General features: G+C 35.3%; 2 protein-coding genes and 2 long non-coding RNA genes across 5 annotated transcripts; all 4 read right to left on the bottom strand.

Moving 5' to 3' along the window:
• Positions 1-1,613: 1,613 nt before the first annotated feature.
• Positions 1,614-6,203, bottom strand: LOC109017784 (protein Dr1 homolog). 2 transcript variants are annotated; one of them, XM_018999972.2, is made up of 6 exons: positions 5,675-6,203; positions 5,491-5,552; positions 4,619-4,708; positions 2,982-3,076; positions 2,377-2,445; positions 1,614-2,032 (listed from the first exon to the last, which is right to left on the bottom strand). In XM_018999972.2, the coding sequence occupies exons 2-6, from the start codon at positions 5,543-5,545 to the stop codon at positions 1,871-1,873; spliced, it is 471 nt and encodes a 156-aa protein (XP_018855517.1). In that variant the 5' UTR covers positions 5,546-5,552; positions 5,675-6,203; the 3' UTR covers positions 1,614-1,870. The 2 variants fall into 2 exon arrangements, with proteins under 2 accessions (XP_018855517.1, XP_018855518.1); XM_018999973.2 differs by having other exon boundaries at positions 1,614-2,029; positions 5,675-5,874.
• A 6,072-nt stretch (positions 6,204-12,275) lies between these two features.
• On the bottom strand, positions 12,276-12,961 carry LOC108986666. Its single transcript, XR_001995401.2, has 3 exons — positions 12,912-12,961; positions 12,596-12,724; positions 12,276-12,497 (listed from the first exon to the last, which is right to left on the bottom strand). It is a non-coding gene; the product is annotated as an uncharacterized LOC108986666 (long non-coding RNA).
• A 436-nt stretch (positions 12,962-13,397) lies between these two features.
• LOC108986667 lies at positions 13,398-13,807 on the bottom strand. The gene is made up of 3 exons (XR_001995402.1): positions 13,718-13,807; positions 13,521-13,595; positions 13,398-13,425 (listed from the first exon to the last, which is right to left on the bottom strand). It is a non-coding gene; the product is annotated as an uncharacterized LOC108986667 (long non-coding RNA).
• A 520-nt stretch (positions 13,808-14,327) lies between these two features.
• LOC118344691 (protein FAR1-RELATED SEQUENCE 1-like) lies at positions 14,328-16,530 on the bottom strand. Its single transcript, XM_035685803.1, has 4 exons — positions 16,462-16,530; positions 15,614-16,375; positions 14,484-15,310; positions 14,328-14,337 (listed from the first exon to the last, which is right to left on the bottom strand). Exons 1-4 carry the CDS (start codon positions 16,528-16,530, stop codon positions 14,328-14,330), a joined length of 1,668 nt encoding a protein of 555 aa, XP_035541696.1.
• Positions 16,531-16,840: the final 310 nt, after the last annotated feature.

Below are 16,840 nucleotides of genomic sequence, written 5' to 3'. Positions count from 1 at the left end.
CATGATTATCTTATCTTCCTTTTTTTTTTTCTTTTCTTAAATACATTTTACAATTTAGAGATAGACAAACATGTGTTGCTCATCGTTATTTTAATCATTTGATATTGCGGAAGATGATGATAAATAATGATAGAAAACATCATTCTTTTTGTGTTACACATAATCAATATATAGTTTTAGACTATAGAAATCTTTAGATATTGAGTTAAAGTTGAGTTCTTTATGAATAGTATTAAGTTGAGATAGTGGAATAAGTTTTGTGAGATCCATCTAAGATGAATTAAAATGTGTTTAGATGTTAAGATGAGTTTAGATATATTTATGAGAAATTGAAAAAAATTTTAAGTCCCGCGTGTAAAGAAGTATTAAATTGAAAAATGTTATAAGTATCACGTGTAAAGAAATTTTAAGTTGAGATAAATTTAATAATTTAAGAGTTGAGTGTTTAGATATTAAACTCTAGTTAAAATTAAATTAAATTAAATTTATCTCAATTAAATCTATCAACCAAACTAAACTTTATTGTATACATCTCTTTTCAAATTGTAAAAAATATTTATAATAAAAAACTTGAGGAAACTGAAAGCCAAAGCGCTCTCTCCCTCGTACCAGACATGCTCAGGCAGTGAGCACACTTGTAATCCCATGTCTTGTAGTGCAAAGCTACCCAAAATGATGTTAAGAGTTCTGAATTTCTCATGGCTAATGTTGGGTGCAGGGTCTACAACAACACACTTGTTCACCAACCTGGGAACTGAAGCCACATTACTTGAGGGGACCCCAACAACAAAGAACCCTCTCTCTGGGATTCATTCACCAAAACATAGATACATCATTGTCTCTGTGAGACCCACCCTTACCCTTAATCCCACCATGCGTCATCTTGGGGTGGAGCACTTTTGGCAGCCGTCCAAATGACCACCTATATAGTTTTTTCTTTTTTTCATTTAAATTTATTAATGTGTCATTGTCACCTTAATACATTTAAAATTAAATAAATAAATAAATAAAATAACCTTGTCACATTAATTTAGTGTTTGCTTTGACTGTAAAGAGCTTCTACATTTTAACTCTCATTTTGATAACAAAAGCCTTTCGATTAAACCTCAAGGCATCTTTTCTTTTTCTAGGCATCTTAAATCATTTCTAGACAATTTCCTTCCCTTTTGTACTTTTGAGAATGAAGGGTACCAAAATGGTCGGCCCCTTGCTGAATTCAATTCGTTTGTTTTTAATTTTTCTCAACTCATCTAATCATTATAATTTTATCAAATTTTTACATAAAATAAAATAAATAATTCAACTTTTTTAAATCTCAAAATAAAAATAATATTAAAAATATATATTCTAATAATATTTTATTTAACTTTTAACTTTAATCTTAACTCATCTCATATGTAAAAATAAGCAAAGCCTTACACAACTGAAATAAGAGAGAATCACTGTTCAAACTGTTAGAAAGTTTTGAAGAATCTTTAAGCTTGGGTGCCTAATTCAAAAGAATATAAATCTCCTTGCAACCCCAGGTGCGGCTTCGCACTATGCCATGGTGGTGGTATTAAAAAAATTGAAAGAAATTAAGCTGCCCCCTGCATTTTTCCCCATCCTGATCATAGAAAAAAGTCCAAACCCCAAGGACCTGAATAATTACAAATGGTTCTGAAAGAAGCGATTGGTTGAACAAACACTCACTAATTACATTAGCTTATAGGCATGGATTCATAAATAGAATACAAATTGAAGTGCCCATATCCTATAGACCAGCAAACTTGTCAAGGATATTTTGTACATAACATAAGAGATATTAGAAGCACGGATGGAAGAGAGTCAAGGATGCTTGCCTATGGCTAAGAAAATAAAGATCCTAGAGTCAGCTCTCTATGGTTTGGTCAGGATCGGGTTGCTTTGGGGGAGCAGCCCCACCATTCATTCTTGCACGAGCCTCTGCAAACATTCTCTGTTGCTCGGCCAATGCTTCTTCCTCAGTCATCTCGGCTCCATTGCTCCACTTGCCACCTTTTAGAGAGTCCTGCTGGAAAACATTCCCGAAATGTCATCAAGAATTAACCACTTGGCCAAGTTAGACTGTGTATCACCACCTGTCTAATTCACCAGTTCAATTGTCCATTTTAAAACAACCAGTAGTAAGAAATATGTACACCGAAAACAAGAGCGAGGGAAGGGAGGGCATCAGAAAAAATTTGTCATGTCAGACAAGAAAAGAGAGAAAAATTGGGTTGGAAAAAAACAATGCTTGATCCAATTGCACCAATAGCTAATCTCTATTTTCACAGCTATTTGTGCAGTACAGTTTTCAAGAGATCAGTCTTGCAACAAGTGAACCTCCATAAGGAGCATAAAGTAATGACAAGTTACCATGGTCTCAATCTTGTGCTGTTCGTAAGCTGCGTAAACCTCCTCAATGTACTCACCAAATCCAAGAACCTGATAATAAAATTCATGTGTGAGCCATCACAGAATTATTTTAAAGATATATATCAACACAGAATGTTTAGTCTCCCATAACAATGGGGCTAAAAAAAAAACAGAACTGCTCGCAATTTTTTAAAATCAACATTATCGAGGCAGAAAAGAAGCATAATGCGAATTTCAGGTAAAACAACTTCTGCCATGTCAATCATATTTAGCATGTTAACCAGATCGTCAAGAGTAGGATAGGCAAAGTGTAATTTTCAAAAGCACATATAGTCCCTCGAGAGTAGGATGTATGGCTTAGGGTCACATGGAAATAGATTGAGAAACAAGGTGCCAAAACTTGTGGACAATGTCAAGCAGGATTTTATCACAATCGATGGAATTCAAAATCATGTACATGAAATCTCAAACACTGTACAGAAATAAGAAACAGTACACATAAAAGTACTGGAAGACTAAAAGATGGAAGTGGACATGCATCATGGACAGAGAACCACTACTCATCACAACACAACATTCAAGATAAGACATATGATGTCAGAAACCTCTAAAGCCTTGAGTACATGCTCAGGTGCAATAGTTCTTTTCTCCTCTCTGCCACAAACTTCATTAGATTCTGATGAGATGAGGTTTATAAACTCTGCAAGAGTGTAGAATAGAGGACAAATCTCTAATCAGTATAGAAATGAAAACATTGATTGAACATCTAAAATAAACTAGCAACCAATTGGTGGTTCAATTTGGAGTGTACTAATATACTAACATAGTTTGCAGTAGATAGTATGTCAAAACCACCAAAGGAATACATTAGATTCTGCAGCAAGCAGGAAAATTAATAAAGCAGGACTACAGTGAGAGGAAGTGGTGCGGACACTTCAGCAATGGGCAAAAGCCTCACTGAGCAATACTGTGTGGAGGTAGAAGGTCTACGAGTTGTTTAGGAATAACACACTGAAAGATCTAAGTAACTTGCACGGTGTTTACTTGATTCGTTAAAAACTCAGAAAGTCATTCAATACAATTAAAATATAAACTCTCTGTCAACTATTGTTTTAACCCAAAGTTTGATTTATTCAGCTTTTGTTCAAGCTAAGTAACTTGCACGGTGTTTACTTGATTCGTTAAAAACTCAGAAAGTCATTCAATACAATTAAAATATAAACTCTCTGTCAACTATAGTTTTAACCTAGCCAAAGTTTGATTTATTCAGCTTTTGTTCAAGCCTCAAAGCCTATGCACAAACTATTCCTTAACAGGAGTATCAATGGTAATGAGAAGACAATAAACACAATTTATTCTCTGCATCCAAATGGCAGATAGGGAGAGATAATGAACATTGCCAATATGTCCCTTACTTTACATTCCAATTAGAAAGGCTTAAGTCTGCTCACGTCAAAGGCAGTCTCAGTAGGACTGTGAGAAGGTCAGGTGTAAAAAAGCAGGAAAGGCACAGAGACTTTATTGATAATTCAAGGCGAGTTTAAAAAACACGTAGAATTTTCTGTGGTACGTTGCCAAGTCATACCTCATAATATAGGAAACACAAGTGACCAAAAAAGAAATTCCCCATATAGGGGTTCTTGGAAGCAGCAGAGGCCTTGTGGTAATGCACGAAGGCAAGGGATGCATTTCCCTAAGGTTGTGTTTGGATAGAAGAATTTGGATTTAGATCTAGATTAGATTTTAAATTGGAATTTCAAATTAAATTTTCAAATAAGGAGTTTGAAATCATGGATTTGGGGAGAAAGATTTGAATTTGAGTCTTTAAAATCCAAACGCAACATAAGTTCAATTATGAATCATGAAGTGGATAGCAAGGGTTTCAAGAACAACAACTAAGAATCGATTCACAAATTCTCTTTGGGGTTAAAAGTTGCTGAGATGCAAGCTTTAGTAGCTTCTGCCTTATTGCAACACAATTGAGCTAAACTCAATGATGCTCCAATTAAAACTAAATACCAAATTATAACTTTTCTAAAACAAAAAAGTGGGATCACACCTATCTGAACAATGAATCTACAACAACAGTCCTTGGACCAAATGGCAACTCCTCTTCCCATAAACAAAAAATAAAATATAAGTCCATGCATTCAAACTTCAATCTTGAGTGCCAGTTGCATTAACCCATCAAGAAAGATTAATTCAATATTAAAACTAGAAAGAAATCATCACTTTTTCTCACCTACACAACACTCGATTAAAAGATCTTGGGCATCTCTTGCAACACGTACATCTGGCGGCAGCATCTCCTTGATGATTTTGGTCATTGTTGCTGGATAGAAACCATGGTTTGCATCAATAAAGTAATTGGGTACACCAAATCAAGAAGCATAAACTGTGTGAACATAAATTTATATATATGCATAGAGAAGGCTCCTCTATTCTCTCTTAGTGCTGCTATTTTACAGTTAATTTAATGCACAAGGAACAAGAATTATACATCCCAGCACACACCATTCTAAACTCAAAGCAAAGCACAAGTTCAATTTAAGCAAATAGTTCCTTTCCATGTCTGTGCCTAAACAAACATCTCTTGACATTTCTAGCCACCAAACGACTGAAATAGATGCCCCCAATATGTAATATCAGTAGCTTCCTAACTACTTTGCTTTCTTTACATTTGCTCGACTCCCCACCTCCCTTCTCTTTTTTCAGTGCGTTAACCTACTATTGCATGAATCACATTCCTTCATGAATTTTCTAAAGGTCAACAAAGCATACACCTATACCGTGCTCTTACCTCAAGTGAAAACTTATAAATCAATCAAAATGAAGGTACAGCCTATAGCTACAAAGCTATTTCATTGAATTATATATAATACCAACTGTATAAACCCATAAGAAAGATAATCCACTGAACCGAAACAGAACACTATTCTATTCTACTACTCATTTTATATCCTAATAAATCAAATTCAGCCATGTTTCCTTGGAAAATAACTAACAAACAGACAACAAGAAAACGAAAATTTAAAGAAATTAGCGAAAAGCACAAAATAAAAATAAAATCAAAACGGAAAGAGCCCAGAGAAACGAAAACCCCAAAAAATAAACCTTTCGGAAGCGAAGCATCCTCTTTGGACTTCCCGACGATATCCATCGGCTCCATACTTAACCTTCAAAACAAATCCAACCATAAATATACGAAATCTAAAAACACACATACACACATATACAAGAATATATTACAGATCTGAATCCGAGCGATAAAAAAGACGGAGATGAGATTGCGACTTACCGAGCAAGGCGATCTTGGATTCTATGGGCGAAGAAGGACGAGTCAACCGATTAAAGATCCGAGTTGGGGGAAAATCGGGAGGGGCATGGTCGATGATATATGGACAGGGGTTGGGGTTTCTGAGTTCTCAGGATAAGACGTCGAATTCTCGCTTGCAGGTGATTAGGATTAGGGCACACAGCGCGTTGGATAAGATTTGCCCCACGCGCAAGAGTGGTCCCACTCTGTTCAGTTTCTAGTTTCGCAATAAGGAATGTGATTCGCACGTGAAATCGGAGGCGCGTGAGGCTATATTGTGTCACTTTTCGAAGTGTTTTTTGCGCTTTCTTTTTCTCTCCGTTGAAATCAGCTTTTTAATAAAAAATAAAAATAAAAAAATAAAAATTCTTCCACCAAAAAAATCCAAAGGGAATAGCCAGCCGCTCTCCTTCTCTTTCCCATTGATCGTTCGCTGCACGCGCGCACCTTTTTTGCAACTGGATCGGAATTTTGTAGGCCGCGCGTGAGGCACGTCTCCCTCTCCTGCACCAGTGCGGCGGTTTTGCCCTCTCCACTTAAATTTATTCGTGAGGCCTCGTTTAGATGTCGAGCAGAGTGAAATGCGTTAATTTTTTTTTTTTTTTTAACAAATAACAGTAAATTGAGATGATAAAATAAATTTTATTAAATTTATTTAATATAAATTTAAATATATTTAAATAGTAAGATGAGTTTAAATATATTTATAAGAAGTTGAAAAAGTAATAGATGTCGTGTGTAAAGAGATATTGAATTAAAAAATATTATAAATTTTGCATATAAAGAAATATTAAGTTAAAAAATATTATAAGTCTTACGTATAAAAAAATCTTAAATTGAGTAATGTTTAATAATTTATAAATTATATATTTAAATATTAGATTAAATTTAAATTTAAACTCAACTCAGATAAATTATATAAATCCATGTTCCAAACGGTCCGAATGGATCTAACTTCGAACCTGAGTTATTATTTGTCGATAAATTTGATTGTAAATTAATAATGTTATCTAGAAGCATAGCGTATTCTTTTTAAAAAAAAATAAAGTTTATTATTTAAAAAAAATTATGTGTATCTCATATTTATTTTTTTAAAATAAATATGCGGTACTTACATATTCTATGACTACAATATCATTTTGTTTTGTCGCATATTTATGAGAAATTATCTTCGAAAAAAGTAAAGAAATATAAAATTTATATAAAAAATTAATTTTTTAATAATAACTTTATTATTTTTTAAACGATCTATAATTATATTTAATATTACTCTAGCTCTCTCTATATATTTTAGAAATTACACTTTGTGGTTTCAGTAATGTAATTAAAAATAAGTCACTTTGACAAGTTTTATGTCCATTAATTAGCATTAACAAAAAAACAAGTGATCTAATCATAAACTGTCACGTGTTTATCGTAATCTTCTAAAAATAAAAATCAAGTTTTGTTTTTAAAAAACAAACAATTTTTTTTTAATAAAACACGATTTTTATCATTAAAAATAAAATAAAATAATTTGAAGGATAGCCACCCCATCTTAACGTTGGGCATGAGGTTCTGACAACTACTAAGGTGACTAGAAATTGGCTGACCTTCGTGGTGGTCGATTTTCGACCACCATGTGAGTGGCACCTTTAGGAGACATTTGGATTCGTAACTCATCTCAACTCATTTCAACTCATCTCACTATTATTCATTACTATACAACAACTTTAACTTACAAATTTTACTACTATTCACAACTCATCTCATTACTATTCACAATCCATCTCAATTCATTTCAAATTATCTTCGAATCCAAACGTCTCCTTAAAGTCACCCCTTAGTTGCCGATCGAGGTGGCACTCCGGCATTAGAGTGGTTGGTAAAGAAATTTTCATTCTAGTTTTGATGGTAAATGTTGATCAAAAAAGACATTTTAAAACTATGAGTTCGCTTCATAATTAATATATGGACGACCCAGCAGCTAGATCCGTAGTAGTTGAAAACCATCTCTATTTTCGCCTTTACTGTTTTAGTATCCTAAGATCCCATGGTAGCAGGAAAGCTCATGATCTTTGATCTTAGCCCTTACAGATGAGTAGACCAAGATAATGAAAAATATTTTCCCTGACGATTCAGACGATGATCAACAGGAAATCACCAGTCTGGACAAAGATGAGGACATGGGAAGGAGGAAAAAAACAAAAAGATTGAAGAAGCAGCCTAGCTAGCTAGCTAGCTGCTGCAACATTAAAATATTTGAATTATTGCGGGTGACTTTTTGGAATCCTATGACGAAGAACTAGGCCTAGAATTAGTAATAACTATAAGAGAGTCTTTAATTAGAAGGTATCAAAAGTCTTTCAAGTTCTCGCCCGAACTTAAAGCATCTTAAACTGTTTGAACGTTGAGTTAAATTGTGATGAATTAAATTTTTTTTTATGAATAGTAATTAGTTAAAATAATAGAGTGAATTTTATAGAGTTTATTTAAAATAAATTTAGATATATTTAAATATTAAAATGAGTTTAAATATATTTATAAAAAATTAAAAAAAAATTATAAATCTCATATATAAAAATATATTAAATTGAAATAAATTTAATAATTTAAAAATTAAATATTTAAATATTAAATTTAATTTAAAATAAGACTGAATAGCAATAAGTAATAGATAGAGTGACAAATGAAGTGAATCTCAAACATTTATTATCGGTATAAATATTTTTTTTAATGAGTAATAAATTATGTGGGACCCACTTCATGCATCACCCTCTTTCTCACTTGGGACTTCAATTTTTGATAAAAATTATATATATATATATATATATATATTTTTTTTATTTTAGGAGTGCTCGGTTGATTACATGCATGGGATAGGTAGGTATCTGATGATCAGGATTGAGATGCAGGACTGCATCACAGGATGTTGCTTAAACACTTAGCAAATGAAATAGACATATACTTTTGAAGAGGGAAAGGAAGATCTTCTTGAAACATCATCAATGGCCAATTTAATTACCTGTCAGTAATAGTTTTTCTTGCAGTTGCAGAGATCAGATGATTATTGTACCCATTCATAATTCTGATGCAATTTACCTCTCTCTCTCTCATGCTCCTGTTTCCTAAAGGTTTGTTTGAAGGTCAGAGGAGCTGACAAAGATGGCCAGATTCCTTAACAGTTTGTAGAAAGATTCTGGATTGGATTGTTCTAGATGGGCACTTTCAATGTTCTAACCCTAAACATTAAAGTGCAGGCTACCATAATTGTTAGTATTTTTTAATACAGAAAAGCTTCTTGCAAGCGCCTTATGCAGTCGGCGAGCAAATGCGGCTTACGTGGCATTAAAAAACAAAACGGTTCGTTTTGTTTTTTATCAACAATCACCCACATCATTTTACTCGCCTCAGTGTCCCGACTCCTCACGAACCTTCCTTCATTTTCCTCCCTAGTTTCCATCTCTTCTCTCGTTCGCAGAGAGAAAGAAAGTCTCAGTTTCCCTCAAATCCCTCCCGAGAATCTGTCTTTCTTCTGCACGAACCTTCCTTCCTCGACTCCGTCGGCGCGAAGCAGCAGCCTGGACTCAGCGTCCCTCCCCCTCTGGGACTCAGCGGCGGGTTAGGGTTCATCTCCCGCAGATTCCTTTCCACCACGGCCTCTCGTCGAAAGCATCTTCCGAAGATCTAAAGGAAGGTTCGTTATGGTCAGTTTCCCTATCTCAAACCCTAACCCGCCCCAAATCATTCTCATCCCCAAACCCTAACCCTAACCCGCCCCAAATCATTCTCATTCTCATCCCCAAACCCTAACCCTAACCCGACCCAATCATTCTCATCCCCAAACCCAAACCCTAACCCACCGAAGATGAAGCTCATCCCGAAACCCTAGCCCTAGCCCGCCCCAATCCCGTTCATCCCGAAACCCTAATCCTAGCCCGCCCCTTCCTGTTCATCTCGAAACCTAACCCTTCCGATAATATTGTTAGGTCAGAGGTAATATTGAGATTGAATTTATTATTTGTTGTCGAATCTTTGATGGGGCAGATTGTGGATTTACTCTGTGAAGTTGTTCTTTAGTTTATTTGAACAAGTATGAGATTATGATATTCCTATGGTAATTGTTAGGTCAGAGGTAAAATTAGACACTTGAATTTATTATTTGTTGTCGAATTTTTGATGGGGCAGATTGTGGATTTACTCTGTGAAGTTGTTCTTTAGTTTATTGTTTTTGAACAAGTATGAGATTATGATAAGAATAATGGTAATTGTTAGGTCAGAGGTAAAATTTCTACACTTGAATTTATTATTTGTTGTTGAATTTTTGATGGGGCAGATTGTGGATTTACTCTGTGAAGTTGTTCTTTAGTTTATTGTTTTTGAACAAGTATGAGATAATATTGAGAGGTAAGGTGATTTATTGAGAGGTAATATTGAACAAGTATGAGATTACTTATAAAAAAAAAATATTGAACAAGTATGAGTTAATCACAGTTTATTGTTTTTGTTCCTATGGTATGGTAATTGCTAGGTCAGAAGTAATATAGGGAGATTGAATTTATTTATTTAGTTATTGTTCTCGAATTTCTCATGGCCTGGATTAATGTGGATTTATTGTTTGACCTAGTTTCCGAGTTTATTGTATTTGAACAAGTATGAGACTATTGTAATGAAGTTATTTTTTGTTTAAAGTGACTATTGTAAGTATGAGACTACTCTGCCTAATGGGGCAGACTAAAGTACTTGTTCATTAGACTAAGGTAACAAGTATGTAGTTACCTTTTGTTGTCCTTCTAATGCTATGGTAGTCTAAGTATAAGCAGAGCAGGCAGGCTGGGACTGTGAAGTTTAATCAGAACTGAACTTTCTCATGTAAATCCAGTGACATTGGTGGTGGCTCAATAGTACTTAGGTTATGATGCTTTCAGAAATATGTATCTTTTGATATGTGTGCCTTTCCACTGTGCTTATGGTTTATGTTAGAATGTCATCATCAACTCTGTCTTCTTCATCCTCTGGTAATCGTACTTGTCAACCATTGTGCTTTTGCGATCTTCAAGCTACATTGAGATACTCAAATACTCCCAGAAATCCAAGACGACCATTCTTTGGGTGTCCAAATTACAACACGAAGGTAATATGTTTATATATGTTTAATAAATTGATTAATATTAAAAACATCTAACATTTTTTTATATATGTTTGCAAGGGATTACCTTATTGCAAGTTTTTCAAATGGGCAGATGGTGATCAATACATGCAGCTGGAATTACAAGAAAGAAAAAATGAACTATTAAGGAAGGAGAAAGAGGTCGATGAGAGACTTCGCGATATTAAGAAGAGGGGAGATTGAGCTCCGTAAGAGGGAGGATGAGATTGAGAAGAGAGAGATGGTGCAAGATGGTCGAGATGAGGAATTTTTGAAGAAGGAGTTGATGCTCTTTGAGAAAGAAGCTGGACTAACACGTTCACGCACGCTTCTCCGGTTGTCTTGGGCTGTTGTAGTTGTTGTTTGTTGTTGCTTAGTGACTTGGTAGTGGTTGTTTGTTGTTGCTTAGTGACTTGGTAGTGGTTGTTTGTTGTTGCTTAGTTTGAAGGTGTAATTTAAGTGTTAGATGTCATTTTGGTTGTTTAGTCCAAGTGCGATATCATAAAGCTATGTAAATTCAGATTCTGATTTGCCTCTGTTGGTTAAATTGTTGTAAAATACTTGCTGTAAAGTACTTGCTTAAATTGGAGTAAAATAGCAGTTTTCTGTTTTCTGTTTCTGTGTTATTGTTAGTCTATTTTCTGTTTCTCGTTTATACCATTATGTTCAAAACAGAAACTTATACCTGAACCAGACATCAAGAAACAGGAACTGTTTCGGGCTAAATTGGAGTAAAATAGCAGTTTTCTATTTTCTGTTTCTGTGTTATTGTTAGTCTATTTTCTGTTTCTCGTTTATACCATTATGTTCAAAACAGAAACTTATACCTGAACTAGACATCAAATTCTAGAATTGACGTGTTTCCACAGATCCAGAATGCATCTAGATGGGGTGAACACGTGTTTCCACAGATAAATATATATTCAAGCAACCATATAACCATAACATCAAAAGCAATAAAAACAGACACCCAAGGTTTTGACTAAATCGAAAACTTTTGAGGACAATAGAAAAACCACTCCAGGTGTTCAACGATCACACTTATAATCGATCACAGAAGAAAAAGGGTACCAATCAGTTTCAGATCCAGAACTGTTGGTGTTGAACAACAGAACAAGCATGGCAAGCAAGGTAGCAATGTCCAATTAGTGCAAGCAGAACCAACAGGTAGCCATGCAAGGAGGGGAATGTTACGTTCCTCCTAAAAATTAAGACATCTGAAGAAAAATCAAATGGACCCAAATAACGATCCTAACGAAAAAGGAAGAGGTATCCATATATAATATCATGATATCGGTGTTCAAATTATGTTAACATAAAAAATGTTATGGCAAATTAAGTATAGAATCAATTTTTCATAGCATTAAACTTGTTACAGTGAGACAAAACTATAAATCCACAGGCACAAAGCATAACACTATGTATATGTATGCCTATAATTTAAGAATTGATTGTTGGCAAGCAAGCAAGCAACACAGCTTGGCAGCGACAATCAATCTCACAACAGCTAGTAAAATTGCTAACCCCAACTAATATAAAGTGGGCAGCAACAGCCCAGTAGCAGTATTTATTCCCTAATACTGCAAAAGTTAATCACCAACCAATCAGAGAACAGAACAGGCATCAGCAACCACTTCACAGCTACGGTCATGTGCCCATGTGCTAAAAACATCTCCACTACAGTAAGCAGCAGAAGTTATAATCTTAAAGGGCAGTGATTAATATTGTAAATTCCAATAACCCTAAAACATAATTATTAATCACAAACTTATTACCATGCCTCATTATTCTGCAGCAAAATTCGCACCAGCATTCAAGTATTCATATATAGAACTTGCAGTTCACGTTCAGTATCCACATCGCAGTCAATGAATCATAGGTCCATCTCATATGTGCAGCATCAGCTAGAAGTTAACATGATGTTCATGTCGTTAGACCATCACAGCAACTAGAACCTCTTTTAGGACCATTTTTTCCCCATTATCAAGTCAGAACCAGAAACCTGAAAGATATGATTTTCTGAAACAAATAGCTGAGCTATATAAATCTTTCTTTTTTTTTAAAAAAAAAGTAAAGCTATATAAATCTTACCAAAGATTAGATCATCCAGAGAAAACTAGTTAACATATGTAAGTCATCTGCAGCCAGCATACTGCTAAAACAACCATACTTCTAAAACCAGCATACTGCTGCAACCAGCATCAATATTCCAATATTACAAAAATGAAAATAATATGACAATGACAAACATGAGATTAATGTTTCCAATTTCACCAAAATAAGAATAATGTTTACAATATCACACTAATTCCAATAATGTTTAGAATATCACCAAAATGACATTCACTAATGTCCTCATAACTACTCCTGGAACATTGACTTGAACACTCCTGGAACATTCACTAATTCTTCTACCATTAGCACCATATCCCAACACTTTTCTCTAATAACATTTACTAATTCTACATTTACACACTCTTACACAAAAATGGTCATTTGCTCATATCAATTAATCCAGTTGTGATCTATCCAATCCATGATTCTCAGGTTGTGATCCATCGAACCCATGCTCCACCGGTTGTGATCCATCCAACCCAAACTGTATCTGTAAAGATTTGTAAGCAGCCAAGTAGAAAGAAACTATTAGAAAGTGAAAAGTATTAAATATGAACTTTTTAAGTGAAAATTTTGGGTTATTACACTTTCTTGACTTCCGATCACTGTTTCCCGGGGCCGGGTTCCACTATTGTTAAAAATCGAGCTCTGTCGAACATGCTGTTGATGATTAACAAAATGATATATTATTATTATTATATATATATATTTTTTTTGCATTTACTTCTTCCATTGGCAACCAACAATGCACAATATAACAAAATATTTAACAATTAATATACCTGCAGTTCACTAGGACTGGTGATATCTACTTCTGATGGGCCAAATAAATTTCTACACGTGTCCGGGAGTGGTGTATCTCCTTCATCTCGCTAATATATACCACAACAACGCACAATATCATAAAGCTAATATACATAACTATGTATATAATATATACCATTAATATTAAAAATATTGAGATAAGCACCTGTTTACGTTTCCCTGTTCCTGGTGCTTTTTTTTGCTTGGCTTTAACCTTCCGCATTTCTTTCTCCATCCTAGATGCTCTCCTCAAAGATGGAGGTCTTCCTTTCCCTCGCACAACATTTGGACTTAGTACGGGCTTTGAACTACCACCAGCATTTGTGTCCAGTGTTGTACAACCAGCATTCGAACCTACCAGGGGCGTAGAACTGTTAAATATGACATACTACGTATCAAGCTTTACTTAAAAAAAAAACAAAAATGCAAAAATTCAAATATGACATACTAACTATCAAGCTTTACTTAAAAAAAAATATATTAGAAATATTCGCATACAAACCTGTTTGAGTCATAGATGGGGGGTGTTGATTATCACGGTACAAGTCAATCATTGAATATAACTTCTTTTTTGCATCTTCAAACTGCTCATTGGAACCTGCTGCATAAGTTATCATCTGATAACATATATTCAGCAAACTTGAATATCTATTCCCATCTGGCCTCTGATTCCCAGCATCATAGCTACTGTGGATTAACGTGTATCTCCTCTTAATGTCCTTCCTCCATCGATCTAAAATGTACCGGTCTGGCAATAACTTTATACCGTTAGCTCTGAAGATGGCTAAAATATGCCTACACAGTATCCCCCTCATCTCGAATAACCCACATGAACACTTTCCATCGTAGTCTTCCACATTGAAGTTCACTGAATACGTAACAAGCTTAGTGAACTCTTCAACGCGAACTTCATCTTCCACCAGATATCTTTTCATTACACCATCCTCACTAAGTAGACACAGATCCATATTGAGCACACCCATTACTTGCTGCTGGACTTCCCTAAATTTAGCATTCGTGTACAACTCTTGAAATCTCTTCTCAATTGGAGATCTAGATATACAGGGAATGGTGACGCTAAATGTGTGGAAGTCGGCATTGTTTTCATTCTCAATTTTTTTCCTCAGTGCACTGTCAAACTGGTCGACAAACTCCTTCAAATTTGTCTTCGCATGAACATAACCATCAAAAAAAGCATTCATACTTTCACTACGCTGGGTTGTATTCATTCCAGCCCAGAAGTACTCTTTTAAGAATACTGGTACCCAATGCTGACGCTCATCATATAAACTTTTCAACCAGACATTCTTATATAAATCATATGTGTTAAGTAACCCATCCCAACATTTCTCAAACTCCTCAACTGTTTGAGTGTCGTACACACATTTCATTAGGTGACTTTTTAGTCCACTTTTGTAGGCAGCATATGACCCAAGCTTCTCGGGAACTTTCTTCAGTATATGCCATAAACAGAATCTATGCCGACTTTCTGGAAAGACCTTAGCAATTGCATTTTTCATTGCTCTATCTTGATCAGTAATAATAGCTTTTGGAGGTATACCATCCATACACTGCAACCAGGTCTGGAATAACCATGTAAAGGTGTCGGTATCTTCACTTGAAATCAACCCCGCTCCCAAAAGAATGGACTGTCCGTGATGGTTTACACCAACAAATGGTGCAAACGACATCCCATATCTATTCGTGAGGTATGTGGTGTCGAATGTGACGACATCACCAAAATACTGGTAGGCCGCCCTACTGCGTGGATCTGCCCAAAAAACATTCTTTAGCCTCCCATCATCACTTAAGTCCATCAATGCAAAAAAACCATTATTCTTGTACTGCATCCTCAAAAAATAATCTCGAAGTGCTCCAGCACCACCTGCACCAAGTCGTAGATGACGTGCTTTATCTATATAATTGCGACAATCATTTTCTAAAAATGGGAGGTTCTCGAAACCTCCTGCACCAACGACAAGAGATCCGAAACTCTTATTCATTCGGATCCCAGCCAAGTCGTTTGTATCTAAGACTCTTTTTACAGTCTCACTCACTTCTCTGTTACAACGAAAGAAGCGAGATTTCTTTGGACTGAGGCCGTGATTATGTGTATTATGGACTGTTGTTAACCGCATCTTTCCTTCAACCTTTAAGGCATTAATCATTGCCTTACAATCCGTCTTTCCTGTCGGGCGTGGCTTTGCAACGTTCAAACTCTTAATCCGGGCTTTCCCTCCACGGGCACAACCAAGAGTGGCATATCTGATACTTTGATCATCTCCCTTCTCACTCCTTTGTGTCATCACCCCAAACCCGCATTTCTTAGCATAATCCTTATAATAACTATGTAAATCTTCAAAAAAATTGAATTCCATCCCCGACCTTGGCTCCTCAATTATATTATCACCATCCGTTTGCACTAATTGTAGTGAACCGGTAGTGCAATCGTCGGTTTCAGGTGATTTGGGTCTATCCTCTTTACTCTCTTCATCAACAATTGAGTTTGTACATGGCACTGCAGTTTCCCTACAATCGGGACTATTCTCTGAACAACCTCTTTCGCTCGTTGCGGAGCTTGTAGCGATGTGAGGAGTCAGAGTTCTCATTCCATATTGAAATGGATAACCAACATTCTGCTTACAAATAAATAAAAACAAGAGCAATTAAACTCTAAAAAACCCCCAACTTACATAACAAACAAAAAGACGTTGAAAACCACCTGAATGTTACTGGGATATTGGCTGCCATCTGGATATGGCAGAAAAACTGGTGACCAGTAACTGTGCATGTGATTTGGAAAGTTTATATGATTCGTTTGAGGGATGTCCTAGCATAAAGATGTCATTTCCAATAAGTAGACCATTAAGTAGACCATTAAGTAGACCATTTCCAATAAGTTTTTGAAATATTAAATAACATACTGAGGTAGGGGTGTTTGAGCTAGATGGTGTTAGCGGATTTGAGTGTTCTTCCCCTTTTCCAATGCCCTGTACACATTGTACAATAAAAACAAGGTCAGTCTCTGGGAAGAATACTCTAAGTGAACAAACAAGTGGAATGGTCTATTTCTCACCGCAATCTTAAAAGATTACTCCGCA

This window comes from Juglans regia, chromosome 15 (assembly GCF_001411555.2).
Source record: "Juglans regia cultivar Chandler chromosome 15, Walnut 2.0, whole genome shotgun sequence".
In the NCBI taxonomy this organism is placed as follows: Eukaryota; Viridiplantae; Streptophyta; class Magnoliopsida; order Fagales; family Juglandaceae; genus Juglans; species Juglans regia.
Note: the sequence above shows the minus strand (reverse complement) of the source record. Positions and strands in the feature narration are given on the sequence as shown.

What these genes read in the sequence shown, in the direction of transcription:
- LOC109017784 (XM_018999972.2), bottom strand. Translation starts at nt 5,545, where the DNA reads ATGGAGCCGATGGATATCGTCGGGAAGTCCAAAGAGGATGCTTCGCTT. An exon ending in ATGTACTCAAGGCTTTAGAG is followed by an intron (nt 2,446 to 2,981) that starts GTTTCTGACATC and finishes TTTTATTATCAG; the next exon opens with GTTCTTGGATTTGGTGAGTA. An exon ending in AGCACAAGATTGAGACCATG is followed by an intron (nt 2,033 to 2,376) that starts GTAACTTGTCAT and finishes AATGTTTTCCAG; the next exon opens with CAGGACTCTCTAAAAGGTGG.
- LOC118344691 (XM_035685803.1), bottom strand. Translation starts at nt 16,530, where the DNA reads ATGCACAGTTACTGGTCACCAGTTTTTCTGCCATATCCAGATGGCAGC. An exon ending in AATATCCCAGTAACATTCAG is followed by an intron (nt 16,376 to 16,461) that starts GTGGTTTTCAAC and finishes ATTTGTAAGCAG; the next exon opens with AATGTTGGTTATCCATTTCA. An exon ending in TTGGTGCAGGTGGTGCTGGA is followed by an intron (nt 15,311 to 15,613) that starts GCACTTCGAGAT and finishes ACCTGGTTGCAG; the next exon opens with TGTATGGATGGTATACCTCC.